We start from the raw sequence: 15,167 nt of genomic DNA, 5'->3' as shown, positions 1-15,167 counted from the left end.
CCATCTTTTTCCTTTTTGCATTTCAGTGACTTTTCCAACAAAAACACACGTTCCCGTTTCCTATATGAGAAACAGCCCCAACAAAAACACGTCGGCATTAAATGATCTGCACAAATAGGATCTGTCTTCAGTTTACAAAAAGCTGGGCACAATCAGAAGTGACTGACTGCTGCGCACTGCTGCAGTGTGTGTGTGTGTGTGTGTGTGTGTGTGGCACCAGGCATTAACAGAGAGTAGTGTAAAGGAGAGAAAATAAGGAGAGAGGACAGACAGACAGACAGAGGAGCACACAGTGATCAGGACTGTTGAGTAGCAGAGTGCCAGCAACTGCATGTGGAGGAAGATGCCAATATCTCTGCACCAGCAGCCAACAGCACCTACTGACACAACAGCAACAGATGTTTGACCAAAGGTCAGAGATATAATCATTCAGACTGCTTCCTTCTGGAACTGACCTCTGACTTTACTGTAATTAGAAATGGCATTCAAACACTGATCGTCAGTGAGAAGAAGCTGACATCCTGTATTCTGGCTTGCAAGTGGCGCTCCACTTTTGTTTAAAGAGCCACTCCAGTCATTTAGTTTGGCATTTCAATAAACCTGGATGACTCACAAGAGACAGCTTACAACACAAATGGTCCAAATCGAAGCAACAGCAGCCAAGACATCCAGACTTTCAGTCTGTAGCGTGGGGCAAGCAACAACAACACTGGTTGTACATTTCATACAGTGCAACTTAAAAGTGCAGTGTGTAAGATCTAGAAAGTTTTATTAGCAAAAATGGACAGGAGCAGGCATCATTATGTTTTCATTCACGTGGAATCACCAGAAAATAAGAATTGTTGTGTTTTCTTTAGCTTAGAATGAGCATTTTATATCTACACAGGAGCAGGTCCCCCATCATGGAGGCTGCCATGTTTCTACAGTAGCTTAGAACGAACAAAACACACACTGGTGTGAAATTCACGTTTTTGCACGGAAGTAGCAGCTTGGATCGGAGATGGTTGGAGGACAAAAAGAGGTAAAGAGCATTGTGAGTTTAAGAACTATAATGTGAAGAATGAGGATCATAGTTGAACTTTAACACAAGAAAAAAACAGCATGAGTCTTCATTGTCAAAGAAGCAAAGACAGCAAGAAATGGGACAGGTTAAAGTTAACTGTGGACAAATGAGCTGTTGATTGCAAAAACCCAATCAAACCGGCTGCTGGTCCACTTCTATTGTGCTTCTTTTCATTCAATTATGGTAAGAGTGCTTGGAGCGGCCAAGATGGATGTTTAAAGTCTCCCTGAGTGTTTATTAATAGGCCTAATGAATAAAATGGTATTACTGCAGATCTTAATGTGTTTGTATTCAGCCTTCTTGAAAATTATATTATTGCATCAAGTGAGCTGCCGTTAACTTTTGCAAGTCAGTCACGCTTGTTTTCTGAGTATGGAGCTTGTCCTTCATTTACGGTAATTGCTGTGAAAGGGCTGTGAGGGCTCTTGAGCACAATGTATGACAGCTTTGCAGAACGTTGCAATCTGCTGCCTCACCACTAGATGGCACTGGATCTCTCATACTACACCTTTAATATGACTTTTTGATAAACTCCACACCTCCGGTTTGCAACACAGGTTTTCTGTTACCAAATTAGTTTGTAATCTGTTTTTGTTGAGTTGACAAAACCTCTCCACAGACACAGAGGCTACTGTGCGGTACATGACTTATATTTATAGGTATGGTTCCACCCAAAAGTTCCTGGTACTTTTCGTTCCCAGAGGATAAAGTCCAAGAACTTTCCCTGGGGTAAATGTCCCTCAAACACAGTATGATTTGAATTTCCACAGCAGTGTCAAAGCCCCAGGAAGATTACAATTGCCTGCTGATGTCAGCAACAGGGTGTTAGGGATTTTGTGTGTAAAATGCTGCACGGTATTTAACCAATCAGTGATGTTCAGCACTGCAGGCCTCGCCCTGATAGTTCTCAGTTCTTCAGAAAGTGCTACCCCTCTACTAGGAACATCTTCTGGCAGAGTAGAACTAGACCCCGGAACCAAATTTAGACCCTGCTTCCTCTTGTTGAAACACAGGCAGATGAACCAAAGGTTCCTTTTCCCCTTGGAAAGTCCCTGTGATGAAAATAGGGCTTGTATGGCCACATCCACTTATACACTGTCACTAGGTAACCAAGAAACACCTTCAAATGCAGACAAGAGCAGCCCTTTATGTAGGTGGCACCTCTATAAAACACTGCTGTTTGTCTGTGCCCACAAACAACATCAGGACATCTCCCACTTTCCTCCCAAAGCTGCATTTTGGTGGCATGGGGACCCAGCTAGTCAGCGCCACTGCCAGTGAGAAACCCATCAGCGAGGATTAGCTGAACACTGGACCATCAATGTGACCTACGTCGTGCTGTGTGACTCATCATGCCAGAAGGTATCCTGCTTGTGGAGTGTCAGCTTTCATGTACCGTCCAGGAGCTAAAGCTGGGCTTATCACACAAACACATGCAACCATAGAAGCTCTCACAGTGCTTCACAATTCATAAAGTCACAGAAGAGTAAAGCAAAGTCATAACAAAGAATGTCATTAGTACATTTTCTGGCCTAAATTGTGCAGCACAATGAGTGTAAGCAGTTTTAATTCTTTAAACAAAGGCATAAATGGCTGCTCTTTGGCTCAGCCTGCGCAGACACCATGCAGGGCGGACAGTCAGGATGTAAACATTATGAGCTCTTATTATTCTCCAGAATTCCTCCGCTTCGGCCTTTTGTGGGGGCTACGACATGTTAGATCCCACCTGCAGTGTGTCCTCAGGCTGCACTGACACAGCGTGACAGAGCTCAGATGAGCTGACTGACAGGAAAACATGCACACACATGATCCGCTGCAGATACCTGGCTGTCCCCAGAAGGGTGCATGGAGGGAGGGGTGTGATGTGATGAATAACACACATCCCACTACACCCAAATTCTGTAACCTGTGTAAACAGAAGTGTGTGCTGGGGATAAATGGGACAACACTAAACACGCTACTGTGGCAAAATCGCATCGTTTTCGGTGTGTGTACTGCTGCACAGAACGGGCTCAGCCAGTCGTGCATTGAACACAAGCAAACACAGCGTAACCCAGTTATTATGGCAACTGCTGTATCATTTAGTGCGTCAGACGCGGGCTGGGTTTGGTCAGGGTGCAGGTGAGGAGAGGAAGCGTCAACCCCGGTTTACTCACCTTTCAGTCAGTTCCCATATGGAGGCTGTGGAGTCCGCCCTGTCTGTCCAGGCTGCTGGTACACACACGATATATGAACGCATACTAAGGCCAGGTGTGCTGAGAGAAACGCCTGAGCTCGGTGGTCTGTGAGGAGCCTCCGAGCAGCCGTGTGTCGGTAGATGTGGCGACGAGCATCCTGCAGCCTCCTCCGACTCTGCGTCCTATTGTCTCCGCATCGCTCTGTCCTCTAGGATGAGAGGAGAGGGGAGTCAGGGGAGGAGAGGAGCGCCAGTACCCAGGCGAGGAGGGGTAGGAAAGCCCGCCCTCTCCTCACCGCTCTAGCCAATCGCAGCGCTGCTCCGCCGGGCGCCGTTGCAGCTCGCTGTCTCCGTACAGACTATGCTGCCTTCAAAAACTGTCGGAAAAATCATACACACAAAGATGTAATATAACACACATTAATACATGGGAATGTAATCATTTATTATTATAACTAACAATTAATCAGTATTATTAATAATTATTGATTAATAAACGATTATTATTATATTAATATATTCTTTAAATTAGCACACATTAGATTAGTTTATCAATTCATTTTTAAAATTATTATTATATTTGTAACATGTTATTAGGCTATATGAAATCCACTTTGTGTGTGTGTTTTTTAAAATCAACAATTACACAGCCTGCTCAACTTTCATGTGGCAACAGATGCACCTCATCATCTACAGCATATTATTCATCTTTTTGGATCTCAGCTTACTCAGAGCAATTCAAGCTGAACACAGGTAGGTTAAGCATGAAGTTGTCTGTTTTTTTCTTCCAATGCTAGGAGAAAGATGGTTCCTGCCACTTTTGTTACCACGTCTTGATTATGAAAACTCTAGATGGAATTTACAAGTTGGCCCTGAATGCCTCATAAGGCCAATACAAAGAGGACATCTATGCAGTGCAAGAGAAATCCCAACTCTAATATAAATGTGGTGTTTGTGAAAAACAAGTCAGCTAGCAGTCATCGCTGTTCTGTGTCATGACTGTGCTGCTGCTTTAGCTCTAGTAAAACACAGGAGCAACAGTAAACAACCACAATGCTGCAGTGACATAACAGTACCATGACTGCATGTGACTGTTTTTCATTGTACAATTATTCCACACTAAATAACCCCAGCTCTGATCAGAAACATCCTACCCATGGTTCATTTACTATCTTAGTGATGCATGACCTGTGACTGATTCTTTGTAGAAAACAACCCTTTGGTTACCAAGATGTTGCATCACAGGATGAAAACAGGGTGGTGCTCTCCCCAGGGGCCGTTTTTGATCTCTCCAACTCTCATCACACAGGTGGCCTGTTTTGCAGGGATTGCCCTCCTGCAACAATGCCACAGAGTGGAAGTAGGTTCCAGGGACCACCAGGGGTCCTTTGGGAGGGCCCCATAGGGTCCCAGAAAAATAGGGAGTAGGACATTTTTATTTTTTTCCTCACACAACAAGATGAATTAAAAAAAGAGTCATATTTATTTTTTTGTTTCCTTTCCTGTATTGTTTGGTGTTTTCTGTGTTTCAAGCTTGAACTGGCCAGAATGTCTGATGTGCTTTTCTTTAAAGAGAATAAGTGTATCATGAAGAGCTTTGTGAGTGTTAAAAGATGAATGGAGGAGATCTGTGAGCACCACAGAGATGTCCTGTGTACTGGCGTTACACAAAGTACAGCCTGTTCACTGTGACAGTATAATTACCCTGAATGATGGGAACCTGTAAGGGACCTGTCCAGTCAGCTCTGCTTCCACTTAATTTAACTTAACTCTCAGATGTAATCACTTTGTCTGTCAGTGAGGTTAAGGTAAGAGAATCCCACTTTACTAAAGATTTACTAGAACCGTATGTTGGATTATTTGAGGAATAAAAACAGACAGTCTGTTTGCTTAGAACACCATGAGTCAAATTCAGTCACGTCATCAAATTTTATTTTGAAGGAGTGGAAAAGTAAATATAAGGTAAGGGAAATAGAAAAGGGTTAAAACATACAGTATGTCCACTGACCACTTTTATAACAGATTTAAAAAAAGCACACAACTGTGTGTAGTTTGTTAGCAATAAAATAATAAGCAATTATGAGAAAGGAATGTGCAACATTCTTCAGTAGGCAGTATCACAGACTCAGTTAAAAGGACTATGATCAGGGCAGGATAAACTTGGAAAGGTTAAATGTGTAGTGCAAATATTATAGACTTCAAAAGGCCTTAGACAAACAAATAGAGTTCCAGGTCTTTGGTGTGGAGATGCTGTGCCAGGTTCTGAATGCGACACAGGCGCACGTTCAGAGCATCTCCTGCGCTATACACTCGGTATATGTGGTAGCGCTCTTTCTCTTTCAGTGCAAAGTCCAGCTCATTGACAGAGAGGTGGATAAATGACCGCTCCTTCTTTTTTGTTGACTTCACTTCCACGTACACCACCCCCAGCCCTCCTCCTGGTCCAAAGGTGAGTTTGAAGTCATAGGGCTGGCCGCTTTCTCCACTCTGATTGCACCACAGGAACTGTGTGGGCCGTGCGGGATGATCACTGTCTCTCCAGTGGCACAGGAAAGAGTTGACCAGTTGTTCCCCCCACTCACCAATCGCTGCCACGTCCATTGGGTCATCAGATAACGTCACCTACAAAAGAAAAGCATCTTTAGAAATCCTCACACTCAACCACTGGGACAGGATCACATGTAGTGAATGCACTGACAGTGGTAGGTTTCTGGCAGGTGAGCTCCATGTCCTCCAGTGTGGCCTGTGGAGGCTTCCTGAGAGGGAAGTCTAGGCTCAGAGGGGGACGCTGAGTCTCTGCAGAAGCTGTAGTCCCCTGAAACGTACTGGGAAGCACTACAGCCTCAGGGGTGATGCTGACAAGAGAGACAGGCATGATCAGTTTAGGGAGAAAGAGAAGGTGGGGAAATTGGGTTTGTTTTGTGGGTTGTGTTTTGGGTAAAAATTAACATTAGTTTTCTACATGAATATTTCAAAAATTGTGAGATGAGGGAAGGAATCTTACAGGCTGTTTGGAGCGGCCCGGTCACTGGCTGTCTCAGCAGGCTTGGCAGATGGATCACTCTGTTTTGGTCTCGGAGCTGTGAGGCTTTCCTCTTCCTTCACAGCTCTGTCAGACTCAGCAGTCTCACTCTGTTGACTGAGCTCTGTCAGTGACAGACAACATCGAATGGAAGAATTAAGAATTTTTAGGGTGTGCCGGGAATAATGCCACTCCATAGAATTTGTGTCATTATGCAGTAGCATCTTAAAATCACTGTGGCTGCATAAGTCCTTATTTATGCCACACAGATGTGGTGGCTTTACATAACAACAAATTCTGAGTATGACTCAGAAATCTAAACTGAACTATTTTTACTAAGACAGAGCTTGGTGTTTAAAATGCTGCCACACAAAAGACCAAAAGAAGGCCAATAATATCCACCAAATATTACTGTCAATAATCATTTTAGAGCCTCAGAATCTTCTACATAGTTTGGGGCCACTGATTAGAGGCCCTGAGCAGCCTTTATTTTATTACTAACCTCCAAAGTTTAACAAGCACTAGCTAGTAGCTCTGTAGGGTTGTTAGCTAGTTTAGCATTAGCTGCTGGGTTACAACCATTCAAATATATAAAATTTATGGAACTAAATAACTTTACGTGATTTAAAGATGCACTAATAAATCTGTTCATTTGCCCATTTGTGGGAACAAGCTGAAAACACAACATGGACATATATTCACCTAATAAACCAGCTATGGCTAACATGTGGTGGGTTGGTCTTCGACAAGGCAAATATCTGGTACTTTAATTGTGAGCAGTTTAACTTCCTTCACTAGCTAGTTACTAGCCTTGTGTGTCTGTCATTTGTTGTGGGGCAGATATTGTAAAGAAGATATATCAGAGCTTTTACTGTGAAAACAAAGGCCTGCTGTGACAGGAAACAGGGATGATGCATTTGTGGAGCAGAAAACCAAAACAACAAACTGAAAGAAGCTAAGATGCTGTGCAGAGATGGATTCCTTTTTTAAAGATTCATGACTGTGAGCAGCCTTCTTCGTGTTACACAGAGATACTGGATATAATGTAAATACAAAAATATTGACAGGTGCAGCTTTAAGATCAATTTAGCATCTGCAGTAATTAAACCAGCACAAACACAATCAATGGCAGTAGGAGAAAGACATCCATATGTGTGACCTGGAGGCTGTGGGGTGGTGTTGATGTTGGTGGTCACTGCAGCAAGGTTAGGCTTCCCTGGGTGACTGAGGACCTTCTGAGGGACAGGCTGCTCTGGAGGCCTGCTGCTGCTGCTATTCTTGAGTGGCTGGTTTCCTTCATGACTGCTGGGATTTGGGGGGAGGACATGGCTGCCGCCTTTGGGGGTGACCTCTTTCTCTGGGTCTCTGTCTTTAGGTGGAGCAGGAGGCGGCCACATCTTCATGACAGCTTCAACTACGCCCCCATCTGGATGGCCTTTTTGGAATTGTAGGAAACGAGAAATGTAGTTTACCACTGAAGAAATGACCAAACGGAAACAACAAACCACAAACAACCTTTATGCTGAACAAATGCATCTAGTACCTGCACGACTGCCTCCTGTATTCAGTATAGATGCTCGAGGAGGCCAGCAAACCAGTGTCTGTTCGCCATCCTCTTGTGCAGGGCGAGGTTGCTCCTCTGAGGAGCTGATGCTGGAGAAACTCCTTGATAGCACTGGAGTAAAACATTTTCAAGAGTTAAAACCACAGAAGAAAAACAAAGCAGTGGATAAAAACTGAACAACAACAACAATCATCTAAAAGCCTGCAGCAGTGCTGTCACCTCATAAAAACAGATTTTGCAATGAAAAAGCCTTTTGATCATATTAATCCTTGTAGATGTGTGTGTAGGTGTGTGTGTGTGTGTGTGTGTGCCCCACACTGCAATGAGGGACCTGCTCCTCTCACTCTTTGAGCCCTGGCAACAGCTGCTCTTTTATGTTGCCACACACAACAGTGAACAAACCCAAATTAGCATATGTGAGAAACACTAGTTATCTGTGTGTGTGTGTGTGTGTGTGTGTGTGTGTGCATAGAAGGAGTGTGTGCAGAGCTGAGACGGAGAAGAAAAACAATTTGAATTTTATGAAATGATAATGGAAATCGGGGCAAGTGTCAGAGAGAACAGCAGGAGCTGCAGATGTAAGATGCCACAAGCACAGACAAAGCTACACTGTTTGGTTCGAATTCATCTCATGCTCCAGTTACAGCACTGAGTTACATGCTGATGTTCTGCATCAAATTCTAATTCTTTCGCACATTTACAATGAGCCTCAGATATGTATTTTCCAGGATATGTTTCTCACACTGTGTACACTTAAACAATAGTGTGGCCATTGCCCTGGTTTGACTTTACTATCCTGTCTGTGGCTCTCAGTCCCACGCCCAGTGCTTCCTACTGAAGACATTCTTTTAAAAACTCACAGATACATAGCTTAGTGTCCTTTAAAAACACTAAGCTACTACTTTCCTAAAACAGGTGGGACCTGTAAGGTCAGTTTATTTATAGACCACCTTTTGTACACAAAGAAATTCAAAGTGCTTTACATAAAAAAACTGAGCAAGGCTGAGACAGCACACATCTTCTTAGCTCCACACTCCCACATTTTTTTTAATTTTCAAATCTGTAGTCTTCAGCTTTGACCAAGATTGACTCACTTGAGGCAGTTTATCAGATTTCACTTAATAATGGGTGGCAAATGAAAGGAAACCCAACATAAAGTGTCTCAGTAAGGTGTTGGGCCACCATTTGCCACCAAAACAGCTTTAGTGCACCTTGGCATTGGCTCTACAAGTCTCTGAACTCTACTGGAGGGATGAACACCACTCCTCCAAAAGACAGTCCCTGATTTGGTGTTTTGTTTGAATTTGTTTTAACTTTCTTTATAATAATATGGTTATTATGCTGCACCATATAGTCAAAGCAGCCAGCAAGATCACTGGCACTGACGTACAGAATTTGCCACATAGCTTTCAGTGGAGAGTCATTTCAAAGGGTCAATCCATGTTGGCCAGTCCCTCCCATCCTCTGAACAGAGAACTTGAGTTTTAGGGTGCTGAAAACAAAATCTAACAGAGTGAAAAATTCTTGTATTTCTCAGGCTATGACTCTAAATTCTCAGGAAGATGACTAGCTGCCGATCAGCTTTGCACTAATGGAGCTATGGTTACTAGGTAATGAGATGATTGACTGGAATATCTTATTGCAGTGCTTTCATTAAGTGTTTTACTTTTTTGCTTTGTTTTGTTTTGTTTTTTTTTACCTGGCTGCAGGCTGACAATAAAATTACACTGAGTTGACTTGAGTAGTGAGTTGCCTATGGATCGAGGCACTGAATCCTGGAAGAGACCACCCATTTATTCAGGGTTTTCCTTTATTTAGTCACCTGACAATAACTCCATATGGAGCTACAACTCTCCAACACCTGAAACCCAATCAGTGGCTAGCTTTTGGGACCTTTGTGTCTGTCTCCGCCGTACCTCTCTCCTGGATAATCTCCGGTTTGGGAGGCTCTGGGACCTCCCACTGCTCCTCGTCACCGGGCAGCTCTCTGATGTCCTCTTTGTTCAAGAATCTCTTCAGAGCTCCTGGGTCCTGTGGACATGAACAGAGTTTATGACTGTGAGGACAATACAGCAGAGTTGAGATCTGATCTTGATGTAGAATATGACATTTGTTTTATATTAAAAGATTTTCTTAAATCTTTCCAAGATCTGAATTACATATTCATTTTATTCACACTGGGAGAACTGCAAGCTACTGAACGCACACAATTCTCCTCTAGCGGTGAATGAAAGCATTGCTGGTTTTCCCACATAGAAACACTTTACAGACAACAAGGAATAACTAATCTGTTTCAAATCTTTATTTACAGAAAGAACTCCACAATATGAGCAGAGCTGAGTAGATTTCTCCTTTCAGATACTGTTGCCAGCAGTGGCAGTGGCAGATAATCTCATTAAAATGTTGAAACCCAATTAACCTGTGCTGCCAGTGACTGTTGAATTAACTCATTGGAATAATATAAAAGTTAAAAGTAATAAGTAGATATAATGAGTTGAGAAGCATAATACGCAGTTTCCCCTAAGCCTCTCATATCTGCATCTGTCTGACTCCAGTGTATTATGCTTCAGATTGACATCATTAAAACCTTTTTCAAAGTTGAGGATGATGTGAGATTTGTTAACCTCTGACTTCGCAGAGTCTGTGATGCAACCTGCTCTACAGATGAGAGCAAGTTGCCATGCAATGTAAACGTGGCACTCCCCAAGGATTTAGCCTATTAGTTCTAGCTGTGGTCAGCTCTGTGGTGATAGTGGTGCATGTGCGTGTTTTGAGTGAGTGAGTGAGCAAGGACCCTTTTCTCTGGATATGGATTAGTAATCAATCAGACATGTGAGGCTGTGAACCTGATCATATAACACTTACACTGAGTGAGCCTATCAGGAAACTCAGGAAAGTCATCAGCTCTTTCCTGTGGTTGCTCTCTGTGCAGAACAGCTTCACCAGCTCCCTGAAACATGTACAGCAACAGGATTCAGAGAAGTTGCAGGGGGAGTCCACATCTCAATCGTCCCCCATACATGATTGCTTAATGCAGCACCTTACCCAGATGATGTCACCATCTGGTGTGGTGCGGTGAAGATGAAAATAGCATAGAAGGTAACACATAGCTTCAATTAGAAGTTGGAAACTCATGCGTAGTTCATACACAGTTAAAAGGTGTGAAAAGCCTCATGTGAAATCATACAGCAGAGAATCCAGTCAGCTGAGTTTGTGGCAAAACTCAGCTGACTGGATTGCATACTGTCATCTTTTACTGCATATGATAACTCATGCACAGAAAGTAGAACTGAAGTGACGGTCATTACAAGATGATTAGTTAAAACATTTTAAAATACACCTGCAGTGTTTTGAATTTTGTGACTTTCGGTCCAATAAAAGACTGTTTTCCAGTTATGTATTTAATCATTGAGGATTTCCTAAAAATAATGTTCAAATATAATCTATTTACATACAATACATGGTAACCTGAGACCTGGGGAGAACTGAGACAGCAACCAAACATGCCTAAAAACCTTGCACACAAAATTTTCAGATACTTGATCTGCCTAATACGGTTTGTTTCTATCTCTAATCTCTGTCTGTATACTCATGCAAGAGGACTGAAGCTTGAAGAAGGGCACTGTGAATAAAGACTTCTTCTTTGACTTAATGAAGGTTAAAATGATGAAGAATCAGTTCCTCAACAGGAGTGAGTCCTGAGACTCTCTCCACCACACACAAACCTGCAGATTTCCAGTTTGGCTGAAAGGTGATCTTTCTGGATGTAGAGCTCTTTCTCGTCCTTGAGCAGACAGATGACGTCCTGCACCTCCACCACAGCTTCATCACTGTCGGCAACATCCAGCTGGTAGCGGATGTACAGCTTACCTACCTGTAAACATGCAGTGGACAACTTAAAACTGCACAGTACAGTAAAGGTCCGGGTGAATGTACACACCTATGATCATTATTGCTGTATGTAAGAGGAAATGACATCTTTAAGATCAGTGTGAATGTGCATCAGACTGCTGAGAGATGCACAAACAGTCCTCACTGCTCTGGGAGAGACACAACACTGATAAGAACACACTGAGTGCAAATCAGAATCTGATATTGCCTAAGCCAAATCCACCACTGAACTATACCTACTGAGCTTTTCTTCACTTTCAGACTGCACATGGTCAGTCAGCCCAGGCACTGACTGCACAATGTAAATGTAGGTATTGTAAATTGGTACTGTAAATCTGGCTTGACAGAGTAACAGGGACAGAGAACAAACAGGTACGCAGCTAAAACAAAGTTCCAGATGTTACATTTTTCATCTGATCATGGTCAGAGATTCTCCCTGAACAAGGGAAAAACCTCCAGAATCCAAATAATTGCTCCAAATCAACTACATGTGATCTTCTGACCTGTGCAAAGTAAAGTCGCTTGACTTTCTCTCTTATGTTGTTGTCAATCAAGTCTGTGTAGACATCAGCCAGCTTGTCGTGGTGGTAGAGGAACCTCTGGATATAGGGGATCAATGAGCGCACCATGGCCTGCATAGACGGACAGGGCCTCAGGCTCTCAGTCTGAGGCGCAGTCTTGACACAATCGGACAGCTGACGGATACCGCAGATCTCTAGAAACAAAGCTCGGTCCTCCTCTCTGAAGGCAGGTTCCGTGTTAGCCCAGTCTCCTGGGACTTTGCGACCTGACAGTCAAAATCTCAGTTTTACCCAGGGCTACATTTGTTTAGGTTTGGGCATTAAAGGGTATAATCAAAAGTAATTCTAACACTGACAATTCTACACAGAAACAAAAATCCAGCAGCAGGATACCTGAGCTCCCAGCCTTGCTCTTGGGAACAGTCTTCTTCTCTGCTGGTGGCAGGTTGAGCAGACACACCTGCTTGTGAGGTTTGAAGATCTTGTCCAGCTCTTTGCTGTCAGAAATCATGGGTTTACGAGCCAGACTCACCCAGGTGTTATCCTTGGTGGGGAAGACCCTCTTATCAGATACCATACCTAAACCCAAGGCGAGAAGTTGTAGACATTTAGAGCATCTTTTTGTCCTCACTGTGTTATTGTCACTGCTCCTTGATTATTAATAGGTTATTATTATTATTAAGAGATTAAGAGATTAAGAGGGCAGACACTTCATTGCTGAACAGATGTTTTCATTCAAGCTTTATTCATGTTTTCAGCACCCCACAATGGTCTTTTATAAATCAAATGGACAATCTAAAAACTCTTAATAAGAGCCAGATAAAAATTCACTTGGAACTATAGTAAATCTGAGTTTCAAACAACAATTTGCAATAGAAAAATACCAAATATGTTTAAAGTCACTTAGCTGTGGGTAATTTTGTGTTGCCATTACACACAAAAAAGGAATATCAGCTGATATATCCCCATTGTTCGGTTTACAGCTTAAGTTCTTTTTTAGCTGATCTCTGTTTATACTTTGACTGATTTGGAACCATTAAAAATGCACCTAGTCAGCTATTAGCAGTTCCAATCTGTGTACCCATAGATGTTAAAGTAAAAATGACTGTGTATTTTTCTGTGAAATGCATGGACCTCCATGCGTGATAACATCAGAGAAAATGAAATACTTGGAAAGTATTATGTCTATGGTGAGATCTGATGCAAATTGCAACAGTCAGCAACTAAGAATTTTAAAGTACTTTAAACTGTGTTCAGGAGCTGTGTGCCACCTCTACGGCTTCTGCTGTAGCAGCTGGCCATGTCTATGACAAACTACAATAACTAACTTCCTGCTGCAGCTGCATGCACCTGTCTCTATCATCTCACACGGTATTTTTGCTTCATGCCTCTCCTTATGGCTTCTTATTCTTTAGTTAATTCACTAAAAAATATAATAAAGTTCTTCTGCTTGAGGTCAGTTTAAGATGGGGTTACCTAAAGTCCCAATTACACCAGTACTGTAGTACACTACTCTGCTAGTGCAATAGCTCCAGACACTTGTAAGGCAGACTGTACAATCACATACAGTATGTAACTGCTCTCAGTCTCCAGTATAAAGTCATTCCATACTGCAGGAACAAATTCTCCCCGACGGCTTTCAAAGCATGTGCGGCTCTGACGGCAGATGGATGACGCTTGTTTGTAGCAAATACTTTGGAGTAGTCAACAGGAGGTTAGACAGACACCCAGGCTGGTGAGTTAATGAATGGTGGGCTGTGTTTGCAACATGATGGTGTGCGCTTTACTCACCTTTCAATGTGGAACAGTAAGCAGAATTGAGTTCGAACTGAGGGATGTTTTCCTGGTCTCCAGTTAGTGGAATTTTACACTTTTGAGCTGTTGAAAATAAAAATCTATTATATTATATTATATTAAGTCAGGAAACAGGGGGAGGATGTAACAAGTAACATAACAGCAGAGAGATAAAGAGCTGCAGACAGATGGGACATAAAGATTAACTAAAGTGTGAGTCACTGAATGCATGAAACCCTATGAAACAAAGAACTGGCAATGTGAACATGCTTACCAAGTCTGGCATAGAGCACTGACACATCCTGTAGCACTTCAGCAGTTGGTATGGGAGATGATGAACAGATCAGTTCCAACAAACCGACATACTGATTCATATTTGGGCTGCGTTCCACATTCAGCAACTACAAATAAGATATATAAGCACAGATGTATACATAGTGTATTAGCAATGGTCTAGCTTGTCAGAATATTTGTTATTAAAAGTTTATTAAAGCTAAAGACACTACAAAGTCTCTACATGGTAAAATCATTTGCCTCCTTCACTCTGAAAAACTCTAACACCTTAATCTCTGAACATAAATGCCAGGTGGCAGACAATAAATCATTTTCACAATATATTATTAGATGTAAGTTATGAACTGTTCACTAATGTGAATGGGGGCCAGCGGAGCACATTGTTTCCCAAAGACATCTGTCTGTATTTGTGGAGCTATAGCTGGGACATGTAGCTTTAGCCTGAGTCTTCTAGCATGATATCATTTAGCCATCAGGTGCATAGTTAAGACCCCTTTACAGGGTTGCTATTTTAGAACGAGTTAGCTGGAAACCAGTTCATAGAACTAACCTTAGTTTAATTAGCTAGTTATCTAACTACAAATAATTAATTTGTCATTTTTGTTAGAAAAAACAACTGCTGCCAGTTAAAAATAAAATAAAATAATTGAAGCTGGTTAAGTGGTAATTCTGCCACCATAAACAACAGAAACTGTAAATGTGCAGTGCAAGGACATAAAGGTAAACAGGTGTATCAAGAGAGGCAAGGATCAGTGAGAAGTCAATTAAACATCTTAATGACTCTAAGAAACTATGAATCATCACCCATTCAATGTTTACAGTGAAATGACTTGAGTCAACAC

General features: G+C 42.3%; 2 protein-coding genes across 5 annotated transcripts in view; both read right to left on the bottom strand.

Annotated features, from left to right (window-relative positions):
* The window catches only part of bsk146 (brain specific kinase 146), a 12,037-nt gene extending 8,546 nt beyond the window's left edge, over window positions 1-3,491 (bottom strand). Inside the window, exon 1 of the mRNA XM_020587020.1 lies at window positions 3,220-3,491. The gene's annotated coding sequence lies outside the window, so the exon portion shown is untranslated. The remainder of the gene's footprint in view (window positions 1-3,219) is intronic.
* A 1,664-nt stretch (window positions 3,492-5,155) lies between these two features.
* Window positions 5,156-15,167, bottom strand: part of LOC109952134 (uncharacterized) — a 39,212-nt gene continuing 29,200 nt past the window's right edge. For all 4 annotated transcript variants that reach the window (XM_020587022.1, XM_020587021.1, XM_020587023.1 and 1 more), the window contains exons 36-47: window positions 14,306-14,432; window positions 14,029-14,115; window positions 12,631-12,816; window positions 12,220-12,503; window positions 11,551-11,699; window positions 10,691-10,775; window positions 9,742-9,856; window positions 7,805-7,936; window positions 7,421-7,696; window positions 6,244-6,385; window positions 5,938-6,094; window positions 5,156-5,861 (exon numbers count right to left, since the gene is read on the bottom strand). In XM_020587022.1, coding sequence (XP_020442678.1) covers window positions 5,448-5,861; window positions 5,938-6,094; window positions 6,244-6,385; window positions 7,421-7,696; window positions 7,805-7,936; window positions 9,742-9,856; window positions 10,691-10,775; window positions 11,551-11,699; window positions 12,220-12,503; window positions 12,631-12,816; window positions 14,029-14,115; window positions 14,306-14,432 — 2,154 coding nt within the window. In that variant the 3' untranslated portion in view covers window positions 5,156-5,447. The remainder of the gene's footprint in view (window positions 5,862-5,937; window positions 6,095-6,243; window positions 6,386-7,420; window positions 7,697-7,804; window positions 7,937-9,741; window positions 9,857-10,690; window positions 10,776-11,550; window positions 11,700-12,219; window positions 12,504-12,630; window positions 12,817-14,028; window positions 14,116-14,305; window positions 14,433-15,167) is intronic.

Source organism: Monopterus albus, unplaced genomic scaffold (genome assembly GCF_001952655.1).
Source record: "Monopterus albus unplaced genomic scaffold, M_albus_1.0 scaffold434.1, whole genome shotgun sequence".
NCBI classification, from domain to species: Eukaryota; Metazoa; Chordata; class Actinopteri; order Synbranchiformes; family Synbranchidae; genus Monopterus; species Monopterus albus.
Note: the sequence above shows the minus strand (reverse complement) of the source record. Positions and strands in the feature narration are given on the sequence as shown.